The 19,545-nt window shown below is 37.1% G+C and overlaps 1 protein-coding gene across 2 annotated transcripts in view; it reads left to right on the top strand.

Annotated features, from left to right (window-relative positions):
* The window catches only part of ascc3 (activating signal cointegrator 1 complex subunit 3), a 265,685-nt gene that overhangs the window by 204,439 nt on the left and 41,701 nt on the right, over positions 1-19,545 (top strand). For both annotated transcript variants that reach the window (XM_059024632.1, XM_034003889.3), the window contains exons 23-34: positions 555-653; positions 961-1,129; positions 1,654-1,874; positions 2,487-2,572; positions 3,924-4,090; positions 4,300-4,445; positions 6,172-6,292; positions 7,264-7,406; positions 11,904-12,041; positions 12,134-12,254; positions 12,584-12,716; positions 16,940-17,065. In XM_059024632.1, coding sequence (XP_058880615.1) covers positions 555-653; positions 961-1,129; positions 1,654-1,874; positions 2,487-2,572; positions 3,924-4,090; positions 4,300-4,445; positions 6,172-6,292; positions 7,264-7,406; positions 11,904-12,041; positions 12,134-12,254; positions 12,584-12,716; positions 16,940-17,065 — 1,670 coding nt within the window. The remainder of the gene's footprint in view (positions 1-554; positions 654-960; positions 1,130-1,653; positions 1,875-2,486; positions 2,573-3,923; positions 4,091-4,299; positions 4,446-6,171; positions 6,293-7,263; positions 7,407-11,903; positions 12,042-12,133; positions 12,255-12,583; positions 12,717-16,939; positions 17,066-19,545) is intronic.

Raw genomic sequence — 19,545 nt, forward strand, 5'->3', positions numbered from 1 at the left:
TTGTAATCCACTTTCCCAGCATTTTTAAACACTGACATTTATGACACCCTTCCTGATTTACTGATCTATTTGATAATACCTTAGTATCTGAGATTACCTGGATTTGAGGACCATATATATATATATATATATATATATATATATATATATATATATATAATTGTATTTATTGATTTATTTATTTATTTATTGATTTATTTATTTATTTATTATGTTTCTCTTAAAGAGACTGAATAACTATTCAGTTCACTTGTTTATTCACTAAAAGTAAAACAATAATAGATTGAAGTTTGCAGGTCTCATCAGAAACAATGCAACAATAGAACTGCACAAACATTTTTAAAATGAGTAAGTTCAAAACAACATGTTGCTATATTACACAAAGCATCCTTATTTTTATTTGAAGTGGGGGTATAATTAGCCACAACTGATTCTGATGCTGAAACTCCTGTTTTACACATTTTATTTCATTTGAAACATCAAATACTTTAAATTGCTTTGTCAATAAATGCCATGTGTAAGTCTAAGTTTTTATGATTTTGCTTTCTCTGTAGGCGCATGGATCAGTGGGGGAACCTTGGTGGATCTGGGTTGAAGATCCAGCTAATGACCACATTTACCATTCTGAATATATTCTACTTCAGAAAAAGCAGGTAGGTTCTTCTTCAAACATGATGGGTTATGATTTATCTCAAAGGGAATACCCTGATTTAGGACACGTGGTGTCTTATAGTCTTGCCTACTCTGCATAGTCGTGTTTGAGAGGAGGAGGACTACATAGCTTGGGAAAGGAACGCTTGGACACAAATTTTGGCAGAAGCTTTGATTAGTCTCTGTCTTGTAGAACACATCATTGCCAACTGAAACGAAGAAGAATTTGCCCTTGCAAACATACGTAGCTTACATATTTTTCGTAATAGTAGTTATTTTTTTTATGTAAAACCAAATGTGTTATTTCAGGTGGTCACCAATGAACCTCAGCATGTGGTGTTTACCATTCCGATTTTTGAGCCCTTGCCTTCCCAGTACTACATCCGTGCTGTGTCAGACAGGTGGCTAGGGGCAGAAGCGGTGTGTGTAATCAACTTCCAGCACCTCATACTTCCAGAGAGACACCCACCCCACACAGGTAAGACCTACTGAGGTATATGGACCTCTTTGTTTCTTTATTTATTTATTCTGAATTGATTTAACACTGTAAAGTATTGAAATGCAATTATTTAAGTATTGGTATTACAAAAAAAAAAAAAAAAAAAAGGGTCTTACATTTCAAGCTCAGTATTAATGGCAAATCATTATAAATGTTGCTAAAAGCTTCAATGTGCTTGCATGATGGTTAATGATTGGACAGGCATGTTTAATGTGACTGGAATGAAAGAACTGTCTGATCTAAGATGTTAAGGTGTGATGGGAACAAATAACTTTGTTTGCTGAAGCCACGGAATCAAGCACCTGTGCATTGTTAGCTCGGGTGGGGAGCAGGGCTGCCTAACTGATGAGAATGTTAATGTCTTAGAAAAGATATTTGGCAGTTTTAGGACACCAATCTGTATACATTAGGTAATCTGTTTTAGTTTCCTTAGCATGTTCTCTTTTTTTTTTTTTTTTACTGCTCATTGATGAATGCCTAATTTGTTATTAAACACATTTCAGAATTACTGGATCTGCAGCCGCTTCCTGTCACTGCCTTGGGAAACCGGGAATACGAGAGTCTGTACAAATACACGCATTTCAACCCAGTCCAGACTCAGATCTTCCACACCCTATATCACACTGACTCCAATGTCCTCCTCGGAGCTCCCACAGGCTCTGGGAAAACTGTTGCTGCTGAGATAGCCATTTTCAGGGTCTTCAACAAGTACCCAAATTCTACGGTAAATTGATTCCAGCTGTGTTCTAGGAAACATCTGTTGTATTGTCATGTGCCTCTGTTGACCAGCACACTATTTAGTTTACTTATTGTAGTGGATAGGTATGAGCAAATAGACTAGGGAAATTTTGCAGAAATATTGTATTGGTCCCTCCTTTTTGACAATATGACTCTGTAACAGACCCAGGTGACGGAGTCATACTCTACTATTTGCCCAGATAAGAACCTTTTTACAGATGCAAGACCACATTGGTGGGAGAAAAATAAGCATTTGTATCACATCCGATCAATCTAAAAGCAGTCACAATTTCTGAAATGTGTTGGTTTTAATGGCGCTGAATCGCTCCAGTCCTGGACTATAATGTTACCTAAGATAATATTAGGTTAGTTCTAATCGTGGTCTGTGAAGCTAGTCATAAACAGTATTCATTAGCACTAAGATTTTATTTATTTATTTATTTATTTATTTATTTATTTATTTATTTATTACTATGTCCGGATACATTCTACATTCTGTTATACTTCAATGCTTACTTTATTGTAACAGTAATTTCAAATGCAAAATAATTTGTTTAAATCACTTCTTTGCTTTAAAGAGCTCTGGTTTTATTTGTAGGCTGTGTACATTGCTCCTTTAAAAGCACTTGTCCGAGAAAGAATAGAGGATTGGAAAGTAAGGATAGAAGAAAAGTTGGGCAAAAAGTAAGTAAATCCAAATGCTAAAATGAATGTGTGTATTTGCTCTGTACATAATTTTCTAGAGAGAAAACAAGTGAAGTTAGTCCCTGAGCAATGTGCTGGCTACATGGAGACAGCTGCAGTGCAATTCAGATGAAAAGTTAAAAAGTTAAGCCGGTACAATGACAGCAACACATATTTTTTCAGTGGTACGTGCCTGGATAGAATTTTCTTCTACATGACAAAAGGGAACATCACTTAGTTGCATCACTATGTTTAAAAGGAAGTGTGTTAAGCTAGTGCATTTGTCCAGTATAACCAAAATATTAAACCATAAATATAAATCTGCTGAAACAATATAATAAGCATATTTTTACTCATTATTATATTTCTTAATGGTTAGGTACCGCCTATATTACAATAGCTTTGTGTTGTAGGGCAAAGTTGCCCAAAGGATTCAACTGAAACTTGCTTATTTGACCTCAAATGCAAATAACAACAGTTAATTGTATTAGAAATGTTTTGCTCACACCTCCAATGTAGTGTTTTGTTTTTGTATGGCTGGTATGTGAAGGTTGTACATTTAGAACCCCATTTAAATTGATTACAGTATTTGTTTCAGACAACCAGTTTTGTTTGCAGATTTATTTGGTGGTAGTACTGTACTTTTTCTGGCACCTAATGCTTACTAAAGCATGATTCGCACGGGACTAAAAACCAGATGTCCTCAGAGTTGGTTGAAGCAGAGTACGTCTAGTAGACGTGGATTCGTTTTCATCAACAAAAGTCGATCAATTCAAAGTTAAATGAGCTGTTGTGCATGATTTGTAAACAATGAACCAGGTGTAAATAACTAATTTCATTGTACCTTCTTTTCCAAAGGCTAGAATAACCATTTTGTCGCTTGAGTGATATGTATTTCCATATACATCTTCAAATGCACTGTTAATCAAAACATCCATTTTTTAATAGTCGCCAATTATGTTTTGTATTTTTGCCCATTCCCGATTTGGTTCTGCCCAATCGTAGCGTTTTACTGAACTGGAGAATCTCAAGGACAGACTGTACCAATTTTAATATTACACGTGGTCGATTCGCTAGGGACTAAAAAGACACAGGACACCTGAATTTGAAATTTTACAGAAGGTCCCAATGTCCTGTAAATAAATCAGAGGACCTGTGAGAAAATGATCTGGGATAAAAAGAAATGGACAGTTCGCATGGGACTAAATTTCACCCATATCAGTAAAAATTCCAAAACCACCTGTTTATGTTCTGTTTTTTAGGGCTTAAGACCCTACTGGAAGCCAAATATTTTAGTTACACGTTTTGTCAATGAGGGTGATATACTAACATTGAACATCGTGTTTCTCAGGGTTGTGGAGTTGACCGGTGATGTAACACCAGACATGAGAGCCATTGCAAAGGCGGACCTCATCGTCACCACGCCAGAGAAATGGGACGGAGTCAGTAGAAGCTGGCAGAACAGGAGCTATGTCCAGAAAGTGGCCATTCTCATCATAGACGAGATCCATTTACTAGGTATGTATATTAAAAACCGTACTGTGTATCAATCTTAAAAAAAAAAAAAAATCATTAGATGATAATGTATTAATAAAAATGACATGAAATGATTTAAAAATAATACAATGTTTCAGTAAATGTATGTAAACATGTTTCAAACATTATGTTTAACTGAAAGTCTCTGAAGCTAATTGTATTAAAACCATTTTTTTTGTTCCTATTTTCAGGGGAGGAGCGAGGGCCTGTACTGGAGGTTATTGTATCTAGGACCAACTTTATATCCTCTCATACAGCAAATCCTGTTCGAGTTGTTGGTCTGTCAACCGCCCTCGCTAATGCCAGGGACCTTGGTGACTGGCTAGGAATTGGACAGGTACACACAAGTTATGTTGATTTTGTGATCCACATGTTTTGTTTATTTTAACAAGAGTTCTTCTGTAACTACTGTAATAAGGAGCACTTCATCTCTTTTGCAAACATGTATAATAAATTAGGACTTTTTTCTAAGCCATACAGTTACTGACAATTTACACAGTCTTTGTACTGTACTTGCACTGTCTGGCCTTTTAAAAGTTAACATGCAACAAGTTTGGTAATGTTCTTTAAATTGTTCATTATCCACAAACCTCCTAGACTTTGGTTTCTTCAGCCCCATCCCAGTACTTTTTCACTTACAGACCACACCTTCCACTGTTGATAGACTTGAGTGCTTTGGCTATACAATCATCTTGACCACAGTAGTTTGTAAATACTGTCTGAGCTCTTTGTGTCGGGCCATTTTCTGTACTCACCCTATTCATTATATGACCCTTTAGAAAGTCACACACACACACACCCAAAACAACAGCACTTCGAAGAAATTGTAATCTTAAGAGAACATATTAATATGTTATCGGACAAATAAAAGCATGCTTTGTAAAAGGTAGCCTGTCACAGGTAGGACCGTTCTTTGCAGGTACAATATAAAGACTAGTGATTTCTTTATGATAATATCATGCATCTGTTTGTGAGAATGTCTATGTATTATATACAGTTTGACGTATACTCAGTTGTATACAAGAGGTGCATGTTATACAATGCATTATACTGTATATAGGGCTTCTGATTTTCAGTTTTAACCGATAAAATACCCCCGATAAAATGAAATCTGTGTATAGCCAGTAAACACTGGAAAAACACTGGAAATGGTTACTCAATTCACATTGACTTCACCCATTTCCCATTTAAAAAAATAAATAACTACTACAAAATAATAAAAACAATATCTTTCCAAGTGCAGCTGGACAATGTCCTTCCTGACTTGTATCTATCATTGATTTGTTCTGAATACTGTAAACCCACCCCAACTACATTTCTAGTGGAGACTCCACTTGCAAGATTTAAAATGAGATAACAATTAGTAGCCTTTTTCGCGGGATTTACAGCTATAAAACAGAATTGCAAATTGTGGCAAAATGTATAAAAATGCCTAGACCCAAATACCCCAGGAGAATGTGCTCCTGACCAAAATGATTTCGTTGTGGAAGACAGCAAAGGAAAGAAGGTACAACTTAAGTGTGCAAGTACTGTCGAGTTACTAAACATATTGTGACAGGAAAAAATGCCCAAGCATTTTGGAAAGTAACTGAAAACAATAATTTCATACAGTATATAAAAAGTGAAAGCCCCGAAAAAAAAAAAAAAAAAGGTTTACATAAAACTCAAAAATAGCTCAAAATAAGCACTGAAAAATGAAATTAATAAAAACCGATAAACAGTAGCCCTAATTATATAACAAGTGGATTATCTTTGACATTCATTATCATTGGGTTTCAAAATGTTATTATCCTGCTTTATAGACACTAAAGTTTCAATAAGCAAACATCACAAAGGCTCAAATTAAAAGCATAGCAGAGCACCCAGTTGTTGAGTGAAAGCGGAAGCCGCACATACTGTTACTGACTTCTTTAGTAAAATCCATGACTGTTAAAAAATATTTTAAAAAAAGGCCAAAGAACGTCTAGCTGTAACTAGAGGACACGTCAAGTGTACTTGGAGACAGCGGTCTTACACACTTTATACATTACTCTATACAAAATTATTATCCATTTTTATTTTAGATGGGTTTGTTCAACTTCCGTCCCTCTGTGCGCCCAGTTCCCTTGGAGGTGCACATTCATGGATTCCCAGGACAGCACTACTGCCCCCGCATGGCAAGCATGAACAAACCAGCATTCCAAGGTAGGCCTTCACATGTGGAATAGCAGTTTGAGATTCTCAATTGTACAGTATACTCTGACTCTTAATCTATCTGGGACAATAATGGGGGTTCAAGCAAAGGATTCCTATGAAAATGAGCTGCTGTTGTAAATATGTATATGAAAAATGTATTTTGGACTTTTAAGGAAGATGACTACTAACAAATTAGACATTTTTTTTTAGTAAGAATATTCAACACAAGGGTTCTTGTACAGTATTACTTGTATTGAGTTGAGGCTTTTTCTATCTATTCAGTGTTGCATTAAGAAAAAAACACTATTTTCTAAGGGTTGGATTCAATTGAGGAGGCTGTGTGGTCCAGTGGTTAAAGAAAAGGGCTTGTAACCAGGAGGTCCCCGGTTCTAATCCCACCTCAGCCACTGACTCATTGTGTGACCCTGAGCAAGTCACTTAACCTCCTTGTGCTCCGTCTTTCGGGTGAGACGTAGTTGTAAGTGACTCTGCAGCTGATGCATAGTTCACACACCCTAGTCTCTGTAAGTCGCCTTGGATAAAGGCGTCTGCTAAATAAACAAATAATAATAATTAAAAAATAGCAGTTTTATGCCCTGAGTTTTTTTTATTTTTTATATTGTGATATTCTTTCACACTTCCTGACAGAAGAACACAAACTGAACACACACCTAGGTAGACAGGTAACTATTACATGGCCAGAAACTGAAGGTTTCAGATGTTCAGTTCAAACTGATGATCATATATTATCTGTTCTAATTAGCAGGTTGACATAAAGCTGTTCATTGATTGTAGCCCTGAGACCACTCCTGGCAGCTGAGATTAATTACTTCTTCACAGTAGCATCCTACAAAAACACTAATGAACAATAAATCCATCCATGGATGTTTAGCCACACCTGTTCCTAAAGCACCAGCAAGACATTAGATGTCAGCTTTTAACAAATAGCTGGGAGCTGGCATTGTTGTTTTCTCTTACAGCTATTCGCAGCCATTCCCCTGCCAAGCCGGTGCTGATCTTTGTGTCATCCAGACGTCAGACTCGACTTACTGCTCTTGACTTGATGGCTTTTCTGGCCACGGAGGATGACCCTAAACAGTGGCTGCACATGGAGGAACGAGCGGTAAATGGGTTCTCCTTTAACTCTTTTAACACTGCAGCGGAAAGAAAACATTCCAAACTGCCGGCCACTGCAGTCGTGTACCATAGGAAACATAACTTCAGTTTAAAAACAGGCGGCCAGTAAACTAATGTTTTATTAGTAAGGGTAGATATACCGGATTCATACTCTGTACTATATTCTGTAATTTTGTTGCCAAGAGAAAAATGTACCTTTTCATGCCAGTTATTTTACCAAGCTGTCAACATCACAGTGTCATATCCATTTGACGTATAAGCCCCTGAAACAGATGTATTAGTTAAACCTAGGGTAGTCTTTCTAGAAAACTCTACTTAGTTGCATTGTCAGTTGTCATGTCCACTGTCACGTGCAAGCAAGCTATCAATTATATTGTAGGCACACAGGCTGTATATACTGTATCTATGTATACATGGTTTTGTCGTCCCAATCAAAACCAAGTAACCGACTCTCTAATATATACCCAAATTCTCGTCTCTGCGAAATACTGTTTAAATTTAATCATAATACATTATCTAAAACTACCAGCACTTACAATTAGAACTATTTGCTGCAACGTTTTGCCTGTTGCCTGGTTACTGCAGTGCTCTTTTGAAAAACATTCTTACTGGACAACACAAGGCAGAGGAATACCGCGGACTAACAAACAATGGTCCTTTATAGGTAATACATAGTAATGCAATAATTCACTTTTGGAAAAAAACAGAATTAAAAAATTATTGTTTTCAGTATATAACTTCCCTCAACACTGCTAATTTTATTTTGTGGAATAAAACTGATACTGAGCACAAGATTCCAGGCAATAACCTCTATGTATTGTGCCTCTAGATACAGTTTAAACATACCATCATGAAGTTAAAAAATAAAAAAATAAACTTTATTTGCATGTGAACACTGAGTTGTGTGGATCACACACATTTCTGGCATGAAACACAACCCAGTTTAGCCCAATACCAAACAATAAGCTTCTTGGGACTTGGTTGTGCGCTTTGACATGTTGTTTTACTAAATGGTAAGATCTGCTTCCTGGGGCTTTGGATCTGGCAGGCCAATCTGCCAGAAACACACTTAGAGGCATTTTGGGTCATTGAGAGACTTCTGCCCTCCAGCATCTTGTCACTTGGCAGCATCTCAGACTTCAAAACCAGAAACAATATATTGTTCTTAATTACAGTTCTGTGATGCCCATACAGAGTCTCATACAGACACCACGTGTCGGTTAGGGCTTCAATTATTTTTATAGGTCTCAATGTTTTAGAAATGTTTTATTTTAGTCCAATCCTACCACATTCTGCTTTTACTTTTATCCCTGGCTGTATATTACGTGCTTACAGGTACCCCACAAAATACTCATCCTTTTTCAGGACAGGATCAATACAGCAGTAATCTGCTGCGTCCTTAATAATGTTAATATGCATTTCTACTAACAGCACAGTACTTGTACACTTCCAACTGTAATAATTCACTGAATCAAATTATTATACAGTGGAAAAATGAAAACCCAGAATGTTGAACTTAATAATAGCACAGATCTTGTTATGTAATCGGGGTGTGGAAAATCAGAGTCATACAGTATATGTTATGCACATTCATCTTAACTTGTGTCCTAGGAAAATAGTCGGTCAGTGATTTTTTTTTTTATAGCCGGGAAGCATCTAATGTGTCCATAGCCTTTTGGTCAGATTGGAGAAAAAATTGGTTTTACTGCAAATCCTAATTAAAACAACAAAGATCTACAATTTGAAAAAGAAAGTTATCAGCGTTGTATCTAAAATTTAATTTCACATAAGGAAGAACTGTATTTTATTAATGTAGAATTATCACATTTCAGTACCCTACAATATCAAGCAGGTAGGGAATGGAAAACTGAGATCATAAAAAGTAGAGTTGTGACCACACCTGGTACATTAAAGAATACTCAGACAGCTGGAGATCTTTATTCACATCAAGATACATTGTTGCTAAGGCATCTGTATATTATTTCTAAATGCACAACATATGTGTGATCACCATACTCCAAATGTGCAATGATTAACTAACCTCTACCCTAATCATTTAAAAATGCAAAAAAATAATAATTTGATTTAATATAGTGTAGCAAATATGCAGTAGTTTCTGTGTGAGGTGTGTTCAGTCTTTATATTATTCAGTGGAGCTCTGACACATATGCCATAAAAGCTGGTCTGTAGTAGTATTTTATAAGGGCAATCCTGAGCTTATTTTTTATTATTTTTTTAATGCTGTAGCATGGATGTAACAATTGGGATAATATTATGTATTGTTCCTATACTACTATAGTATTGGTATTGTGTTAAAGGCAACATGATAGTTAAAAGAAGCGTGACTGTCCAGAATATACAGATGTAGCTCTAAAGCTGTACATCATGCTACCATGAAAGTAAAGTAAGAAGACATTTTGCAGCCCAGAATAATTGTAGTAAAAGCAGACCATTGTCATAAAATGTTTCCTTACTGGTGAGTTTTCATACTGTTGGGTAAAAAATGGACTTGCAAAAACTGACTTACAGTATAAACAGTTTTTACTTGAATTCTGATGGCTTTAGAACCAAGCTTTCTGTGTATTCAACCAATCATTAATGTTAAGACTGTGTACTCTGTGTATAACTGGGAGATAGACACTGATTAAAAACTTTTACTGAGGGCTGATTCCTTATGCTCATCAATTCTGCTGAGCAGTGCTATTAGTGGTGGTACAAAAAAAATGCTATTTAGGTTGTTTGAAAATTGTTAATACAAGTGGTAATTGATACCCTTTTCAATTTGCATTTGCAGTTACCTGTGCTTAAACTTGACAACCTCAATTTGGTCCTCAGTTAAGTAGCCTAGTGATGAACACAAATATGCACATGAATACTGACTCCTCTGTTCGTATTACAGATTGTTGGAAAGAAAATAGTTCTGAGAAATGTTTCCAAATATTGGGTGGGACTGAGGCACTAGTGATTTGGCCAAGGTCATGAAGACATGAAGTGAGCCAGTAACTTAGTAGGGACTTAATCCTCTGCTGTAACTACTAGACCACACTGCCTGCTGCTTTGAGATATCCATTGTCTGGCATGAAAAAAAAGTGTGTTATAGAAACGCTAAAAGCTAATCCTCTGAATAATGTAAAAAGACACAGGGCTACAAAAACAGATTGCCCCTCCATACTGCCTGATCCTTTACAGTTAGCTTTCATCAGCTCTGTGATCTTTACATACATACATACACACAAGAATATGTTGGGGGCTGTTGCTGAGACCGAGTTTTGATCTTGCAAAATAACAACTCATTTATAATAAGCAGCTATTGTTCTAAAACAATTACATTTTGAATAGCAGCATTGTAATAAAGTAGAGATATAGGTTTAATTTACATTCACAACAGCAAGTAGTAAAATATGTATTTTATTAATTTAATGAATTCAAAGCCTTCCAAATATATATATAAATGTATGTATATATAAATGTATGTATGTGTGTGTGAAAGATACAAGTCAAGTAATACATATATATCTTTCCATGTGTGTGTGGAATGCTGTATTGAAACAGCACTGACTGTGAATGTGTGTGTTCCTTTGATTTATGCAAAAAGCCTGCAGGTTTCCTTATCGGCCTCGGAGCCCCTGCTGCTGTTATGACAGCAGGCCGGTGAAAGTTGCAGTCCTCACACTGGGGGTCCTTCATTTCTCCTATGGTACATTACACTGCCATGGAGGTATTGCTAACAGGAAAGCAGGCCTTCTATACAGCCCCCTCAGTACCACCACCCACCATCGGCTTTAAATGACAACAGCAACATCTGTACTTCAAACCCCATCAATGGGATTTGTGGTTAATTTACGCTGAGCCTTCTTCAAAGGGAGGGAAAGTTGTTAGTGTTGGACAGCCTACAAGTAAGCTCTATCTGTGTGTGAAATGTATGGCTAGTCCCCAAAGCTACCACCACCACCGCCTGAGCAAAGGTGGATGTAAAATAATAAATGTAAAACAAATTTGTCAGGCTTCCCGGGTCACAGTTCGGAATGAAGGAATAGAAAACCTGAGCGGTGGGATTGGAGTTGGATTAGCAAATTCATTTTATATGCATCTTCGCTCCTCCAGTGCTGAGCGGGCAGTGATCAGATGACATGATGTTAATGTCCAAGAAGCGAGATTCCATTTTATTACCCTACATAAATGATTAGGTTGTAAAACACAAATTGTTTATAGGATTTGCAGGGATTCAGGAATTTCAAAACTGCTGCCAGCCCATTTGGAAGGGTTATCGTTTTAATAATTTACGAACCCAAGACATTAAATGGACACTGTTCAATTTGAATACATACAATACATTTGAAAACTATGCCCCAGGGATCTGTTTTTGTGAAGTTTCCTGGTTTATATTTGCAAATCATTACAGAATGTCATGAAATAACTTGCTTCTAAATCAAAGCTTTGCTTGTACAACAATAATAGCTTATTATTGTTATCTTTACGTCAGATGACTGATGTTATCGCGACAGTAAGGGAATCCAACTTAAAGCTGACTCTGGCCTTTGGGATCGGGCTACACCATGCTGGCCTGCACGAGAGGGACAGAAAGACTGTGGAAGAGCTTTTCGTTAACTGCAAAATCCAGGTACAGTACTGTATTTTATAGCAGCGTGCTGATTCTATACTGTGATTAGATTTCTTGCGGTGATAATTCATTTAGGAGATGTCTTCTTGTAGGTGCTGATTGCCACAAGCACACTGGCTTGGGGAGTGAACTTTCCAGCTCACCTTGTGATTGTAAAAGGGACCGAGTACTTTGATGGAAAAACAAGACGTTACGTCGATTATCCTATCACAGGTATAGCCATAGCTGGAATTCTGGTTCTGAATTCTAATCTTTTCAACATGTTTGTTTCCTGCTGCTCTTTGTTTGTTTTTAAAGGTTTTTTGGGTCTGTCTTCATGTTTTAATATCACAGGAGCGTCTTGCTGAAAGTTAAGAATGTTCTTTGTCTCTGCTGATTTTTGTTAATGCAATGTTAAAGTAGTTCTGTCAAATGAAAAACAATGCTCAGGTTCAAGGCAGTTGTGAGTCTGTATTAATCACACAGTATGTATCTCATGTAAAGTAGTTAAGTTTAAAAAGCAACATTTTTATCAGTAATTATTTTTTTCTGCTTTTATAAAGATGTTCTACAGATGATGGGGAGAGCTGGCAGACCCCAATTTGACGACCAAGGCAAAGCTGTGATTCTTGTGCAAGACATTAAAAAAGATTTCTATAAAAAATTCCTCTATGAACCATTCCCTGTTGAGTCAAGGTGAGTTATACTGCCCCATAGCAATGTATGAATTGATACAGATAAGGTTTGGGTCATTCAGTAATTTACTCTCCAATTTAGATACTGTGTGAGTAAAATGCAACATTACCTTGAAGACATGAGTATAAAAACCGCTATAAAAATGCAAATAAATAAAATACATTCAATAAATACTTTAATGCTAACCTATGGAGTATGCATTAACTACAACCTTAGCTTTATTGACCACAGACAATATGGCTGTGAAGCAATTTTTTTTATTATTCTAACGCTGCAGATGGAATTTACTTAGGGCTTGAATTTTTCGGGGTTTATTTTTTGTTCAGTTGGGGGGGGGGGTTGTCGGTTTTTATTATTATTTGGCAAAATCGGGTATTTTCGATTATTAAAAATAAATACCACTCAAACACATACATTTTCAGTTTGTAGAATATATTGAATGTACGTTTCAATAATACATATAGAAATGTTACCTTACTGTGTTAATCCACATTAGGAGTCTGGCAGTGTAGAACTCTGGATGCATTTTGAATCTGAGAATTGTGAGAAGTAACAGATTTCAATTTACGCCCATTACCGCCCGCATGTCTATCACACTACAGTTCATGTTTGTTTTTGTTTTTTTCTGCGCACCCCATTGTATAACTATAGCGCAAGGTAGTAATTAATATCAGCATACAAGAAGTTATTTAAATGCTAAGATTAAAATTGCATGATGGTACTCAGATTTAAGGTTTGACATGTATGTAGTTATAATAATAATGTTAATCAGAATAATAATAATAATTATGCCAGAGGTGGCCAAACCACGGCCAGTTCAAATACGTCTCACGGTGAAATGCTGGGTGACGCACACTTTGTGGCTTGAATGAACTGAAGAAAGAATAATAAACAAAAATGAAAAGAAGAGAGAAAAGGTAAAAATAAACAAGTTTATTATTTGTGTTCTCTGTATTCATTCATGTTTATTATTCTTTCTTCTCTCCCCTTCTCTCTCTTCAGTTTCTTTGAGCCTGCATGTTCACTGCAAGGACATTTTGTCACTTGATGACCTTCGACACTGCGCTTTGGCACATACGTATTTTGATCACCTCGAGTGAAAGCCGGATGTGCAGTTGAAAGTGAATTTCATAATTTTGAATTAAGTGCTTATTTGTTTCGTGGAGACAATGGCATTGAGCAAGCCAGCCACGTGTAATAAACAAAAGTATGAGGCTTAAGCCACAATGGGAGGAAGAGTTTGCTTTCACTAAAAATGGTGATAAACGTCTGTGTCTCATCTGCAACAAATCGCTTACACATTGTAGTCTGTACAAGGCGAGCAACCTCAAGCGTCATTATGAAACAAATCACAGCACATTTTCATCTGAATCCTGGATCAGACTTGAGGAGAAACAAGCTAGCCTCTTTAGAAGCACGCCTCAGCAGTCAGCAGATGCTTCTTTTGGCGTTCAGTAAAGAAGGTGATGTAACGACTCAAGTTTTGTATGGCATAATAGGGCTCTTGGCTTTCGTTTTTTTATTTCTGGTCACGTGATGACCCTTTAAAGTTATTGAGCCGTCTCTCTTTCTTAATTAAACTCTTGGAAAACCGTTGCTTGTGAACCAAGATCACTTGTTTTTTTCTCTCGTAACTTAAATGAGACTGTGATTATGTTTCATTGATAATGTAAAAAAAAAAAATGGCAGCTCCTTATTTTTAATTCAAACCAAACACAGTTCAGTTAAATTGCTTTCCCCAGATTTAAAATCTTAATGATGTGTTGCAAAAATCTTATAACCTGTGTTGCAAATAAGTTTTTTCTTAATTATGATTTAATTGAATCAATTTAACTTCACTCACTGTTTGCGTTTGGTTTGAATTAAAAATAAGAAGCTGCTTTTTTTTTCTTTACATTATCAATGAAACAGAATCAGTCTCAATCAAGTTAAGGGAGAAAAAAATATTGTGAACTTGTTTCACAATCAACACTTTTCCAAGAGTTTAATTGAACGGAGTCAGCAAAAAAAAAAAAGGGACATCACATGATCAAATAAATAAATAAAAAATGAAGAGCCTTAGAATATCGCTCGTGCCAAACGTCCTTATTCAGATAAATGAATCTTTTTATAAATTGGAATGTTGCCGCTAGACTAGAGAATGCATGTTTACATGTTATATTGCAAGTCTAAAATTAGTATTCTATTTATATATCTTGCGTCTCGTCATGAGCAGGTACAGTAATCCCTTTCAAAATAGATACAGTGCGTTTGTCATCCACAAAGCTCTCAAAAGTATTTAATACATGCAGCAGTCGTACAAAGAATGAAATCAGGTCATACTGCGCTTGTCTTCCAATGCCAAACATCGCAGCACCTGGTCATGATGTGATGCCAAGTAAACCGTCCTTGGCAAAGACCCACCTTACATCCTGTCAAAATGTGTCTTAATGTAGCTGGCGATGAACACAAAGGACACCACGGATCCTCTCCTACCCATAGCTTAAGGTTCAGTGGTGATGTGAGAATGTCATATGTTGACCTGGTGAGGAAATTGATCCTGCTGTGTTCCATTGTCCTTAGATCTTGCCAGCCGATCTTGCGTTGTTCCACACTCTCCCATCTTGTCCATTCTCCCTGCTTGGCCTGAGAAACTGCCTTTACGAAGGGCAGCCTTTGCATTTTCCACTTCCTTTGCTGCCCACTTTCTTCCAGTTTTCAACACAGGTGCTGCCTCCTTCACACATTCGTTGTGTGACTCTACCAATGTAATTTCCAATCGAACCTTGGCGCACTCGGTTAGAGCTGATACTGGCAACTGCATTATCCCTTTACCATACAGTCCCATTCTGCTGAGGCAGTGTGGAACTTCTAACCATTTCCTGATGTATGAACTGATTAATGCTTCCAACTTCTCTACTGTTGTCAAGGAAATCTCATACACAGTGAGTGGCCACAAAAGTCTTGGCAATAGACCAAACTGAAAGCACCAGAGTTTAAGTTTGCCTGCTTGTTGTCTCACTTCTCCCACATGAACTGTGTCCTTTGCCATCTCCCAAGACTTTTCACAGGCTTTTCAGACACTGTTGGTATTGCCGCACCGTTAATGTAGAACCTCTTATCCACTACTTTACCTTTAAGTATAGAGATCCTGCTTGACTTAGTGGGCTTGAATTGCATTTGTGCCCATTCAATGTTATTGATTAGTTTGCCCAGTAACCGATTACTGCAGGCTACTGTTGTAGTCATGATTGTCATGTCATCCATGTGTGCTCTAATTTGGTGGCAGTTGCATTCCAGAAGCCAGATGTTCTCCTCCCACTACCCATTTTGACACCCTAATAATTACTTCAATTGCCATGCTAAAAGCCAGTGGAGAAATGGTGCATCCTGCCATTATTCCAATTTCTAGACATTGCTATGTGGTGGTGAATTCTGAAGTTGAAAAACAAAATTGCAAATCTCTGAAGTAGGCTTTTACGAAGTTTGTTATTGCCCTCAGTGTCCTCAAATGCTGCTTAAAGAACTTCATGTCATAGCTAAATCCAGGAATATCACATGGAGCTCCTTCCTCTCACTTTTAGCTGTTTGAATTTGCTGTCAGATAACACGGACAATCTCTGTGCAACTTCTTTTCGACTGTTCCACCTAACCTTTCCAATGCAAAACAGAGATCTGTGTTTACTGTGTCACACGCTGTTTTCTCAGAAGCTCTTGGCCATTTAACTCCAAGCTTGTGCCCGTTGAGGTTATTTTCTCTCTTACGCCGGTTCATCTGACCGGGTTCAGAAGGATCGTTAGGTTCATCACTAGTTGTGTTTATGCAAGTCCTCTTGTCATCTATGACAGGGGTGCTGATATCCTGCAAACTGTGGAGCTCCATGTCTTTGCTAACTGCAAATCTTGAGCTAGTCCTTTACAAAATACTCTCCGTTCTCATATCCGTTTCCTTTAACCATGTTGACAAACATTGAGTCATCTTCCGCCCCCGCTCTCGCAGATGCTAGGGGTATTTTTCTCTTTAATTTCTTAGAAGCCTTGGGCAGGTGTCTCCAGTATCCTGTTCCATTTGAAAACACAGAACTGGATACTGCCAGCTAGGGTGGCTAACCCCTGCCAGCACCAATGGGGTCTATTTCCTCCTGCAAGCTTTTTTAAGGAATATGATATATATAATTACTGTTCTCATTGTTAGACACCCTGTTAACTTTCATATGTCATTCTGTTTTTTTCTTTTATTGCAGTTTGCTGGGTGTGCTTTCAGACCATTTGAACGCTGAGATTGCTGCAGGAACAGTTGCATCCAAGCAGGATGCCATGGATTACATAACCTGGACCTACTTCTTCCGACGCCTCGTTATGAACCCCAGGTACAGTTGTATAGCAGCGTTATACCACAAGGCAGATATTAGCTGGGGTGTTATATACTGTATTTTGTATATTATGTTGTTCATTTACATCATACACAATATAGGAACCAGTTGGCTCTATGAAAGGCTGGTGGTTCAAGCCCCAGAATGGCTGGGTCAGCCTCTAAAAAAAAAAATACCATAATGATTATGACAAACACTATCTGGCTGCTTTATTAGGATCTGTGTATTTAATTGGCTGTGGCATCACCCTGAATTAGAGTTGCCAATTAGGTTGATCATGTGATGTGATATGTGATCCATGCAGCGCTATACAGCTTTCATAGTTTACTTCAGCATAGTTGTGGTCAATGTTGCACATGTATCCTGGTGACAATGGCTATTTTCAAGACACTAATGCACCCATCCAAAGTGCCTGAATATGAGAAAATGGTTTGAGGAGCCTGTCAGAAACTTCAGGCATCTTTGATGCCACCACAATCCCAGGATCTCAATCCAACTGAGCATTATCTTTGGCCTACCTCTGCACCAGTTGCTCAAAGTTATTAATGACTGAATGGATTAAAATACTTTGAGACAGCTCCCAGCACCTTGGGAAATCTGTGCCATGTCATGTCAAGGCTGTGATCAGGGCAAACAGTGACAAAACACAATGATATTAGGTACAGTTCCTAATAAAGTGGCCAAACAGTGTATAAATGTACTGTAGAGTGATTTTGAAGACTTTTGACAGTAGTATAATAAAGGTATATTGACAAAATGAAGGCTTATATATCCACTGATGGTACTGTTGAAGTTTGGCCTAATTTAAATTCAGATATATCACATCCACTGCTAGAATTTCATTTTAATTTAGAACAAAAACCACTTGTGCCATTAGGGTATGTGCTGCGTGTAGCTCTTAACACATTAAGGAAATCTAGCAATCTGACAAAACTCGTCTCAGGATTGATGTTTCTGATCAGGAGTGTGAGCCAAAAGATTTTTCACTCATTCTTCAAACACAACTGTAAGTTCAGGGATATATCTGCACTTAACAGGCTTGATTTGATGCCAATAGTTTCACCATCTGTGGTACTTGGAAATGATTGCTTTACTTCTAACACCCTAGATCCCCCCCTTTTAACTCCTCAAACAAATCCAAAAACAATTTGCTTAGTAAGACGAAGGGAGCAACATATCTTCCCTGCACAGGGGCAGGTATCTCAATTTATGAAGGCAAAATGCATTATGTATTTAGTGAATCTTTTTCATATATGCAGCTATGTAATTTAGGCTGTGTACAAGCAGCTTTCTATAAACCAAAATGTTAATCTGCCTCTCCAAAGAATTCAAAGCCATAGTCAATCCAAAGCAGATCTCCTCTGAGTCAGTAATAATACAAAGGACTAAATAAAATAGCCTACAGTGCTTTGTTTCTTGCATTATCACTCTGCTGGAATGTTGACTGTTTTGTTTATAATCTCCAAAAAGAGCATAAATAATGTATCCCACATAGGTTCTTGAAAAACATACACAGTGCATCATTAAGCAAATTGCCGCTGGTTTTAGTGTTGCACGCTAAGTGTGTGCTGTATTGTTGCAATGTGTGTCATGTTCTTCACTCCCCTGATAGAAGTAATGAGTGTAATTGTGAGGGTGGAGTTGTTGGCAGGTTGTATTGTTAAGATGAAGGTTGAATTGGGTCCAAAGCAGTTACACACTGAGGTCTAATTGATGGGGAGTGCAGATGGGCTTTTTAGTTAGAAAGGCTGGCTGACAACTTAGTATTCAGGCCTCTCTTAAGTAATGCCTTCGTTGATTTATGGACATGTCAGGTATTTTAACATAAAGATAAACTTAGGTAAACATAAGCATATTTCTTTATTTTTACTGTTTTTTATTTTTTTCACTTGTTCTGTTCTGAATCTCTACTGAAAAATAGTCACTTTAAGTATTTCACTTCTGCAGTATAAAGCATTCAGAGTAGCATGAGAGCACCATTAATGTGTTCTTCTGACTAGATTCTTGCTAGCTGTATCATGTCAAAATAGTTTTATCCTGCTGACACAATTTGCCTGTGGTTATAAAAAATGCTGTAGTGAGTTTTGTTTTTGTTTGTAGACCTTTTAAAAGGCATCTTGTATATATTTTTATTGCTGTTTATTAAGTTGTTAAGTTGAAAAGCTTCTATGCAACATTACAGTAATTCTAAGGAACCCTGTTCACAAAAATTAGCACCTAAACATGATCTCACTTGCAGGATAACACAAACGCACACACACACACACACACACAACACACACACACACACACACACACATTTGCATTCCTGTATTTATGGGGACTTCTCATTGACTCTCACTATATTTTTATTTACTATGTCTAACTCCAGTCAGACAAAACTCCACACAGGGTGAAAGTCGACAACAAACTAAATATTTTGACACTTTTTTATTATTTTTTTTTTAAGGCATATTTAGTTCTTAAAAACATGTTTT

This window comes from Acipenser ruthenus, chromosome 5, assembly GCF_902713425.1.
Source record: "Acipenser ruthenus chromosome 5, fAciRut3.2 maternal haplotype, whole genome shotgun sequence".
Lineage (NCBI taxonomy): Eukaryota > Metazoa > Chordata > Actinopteri > Acipenseriformes > Acipenseridae > Acipenser > Acipenser ruthenus.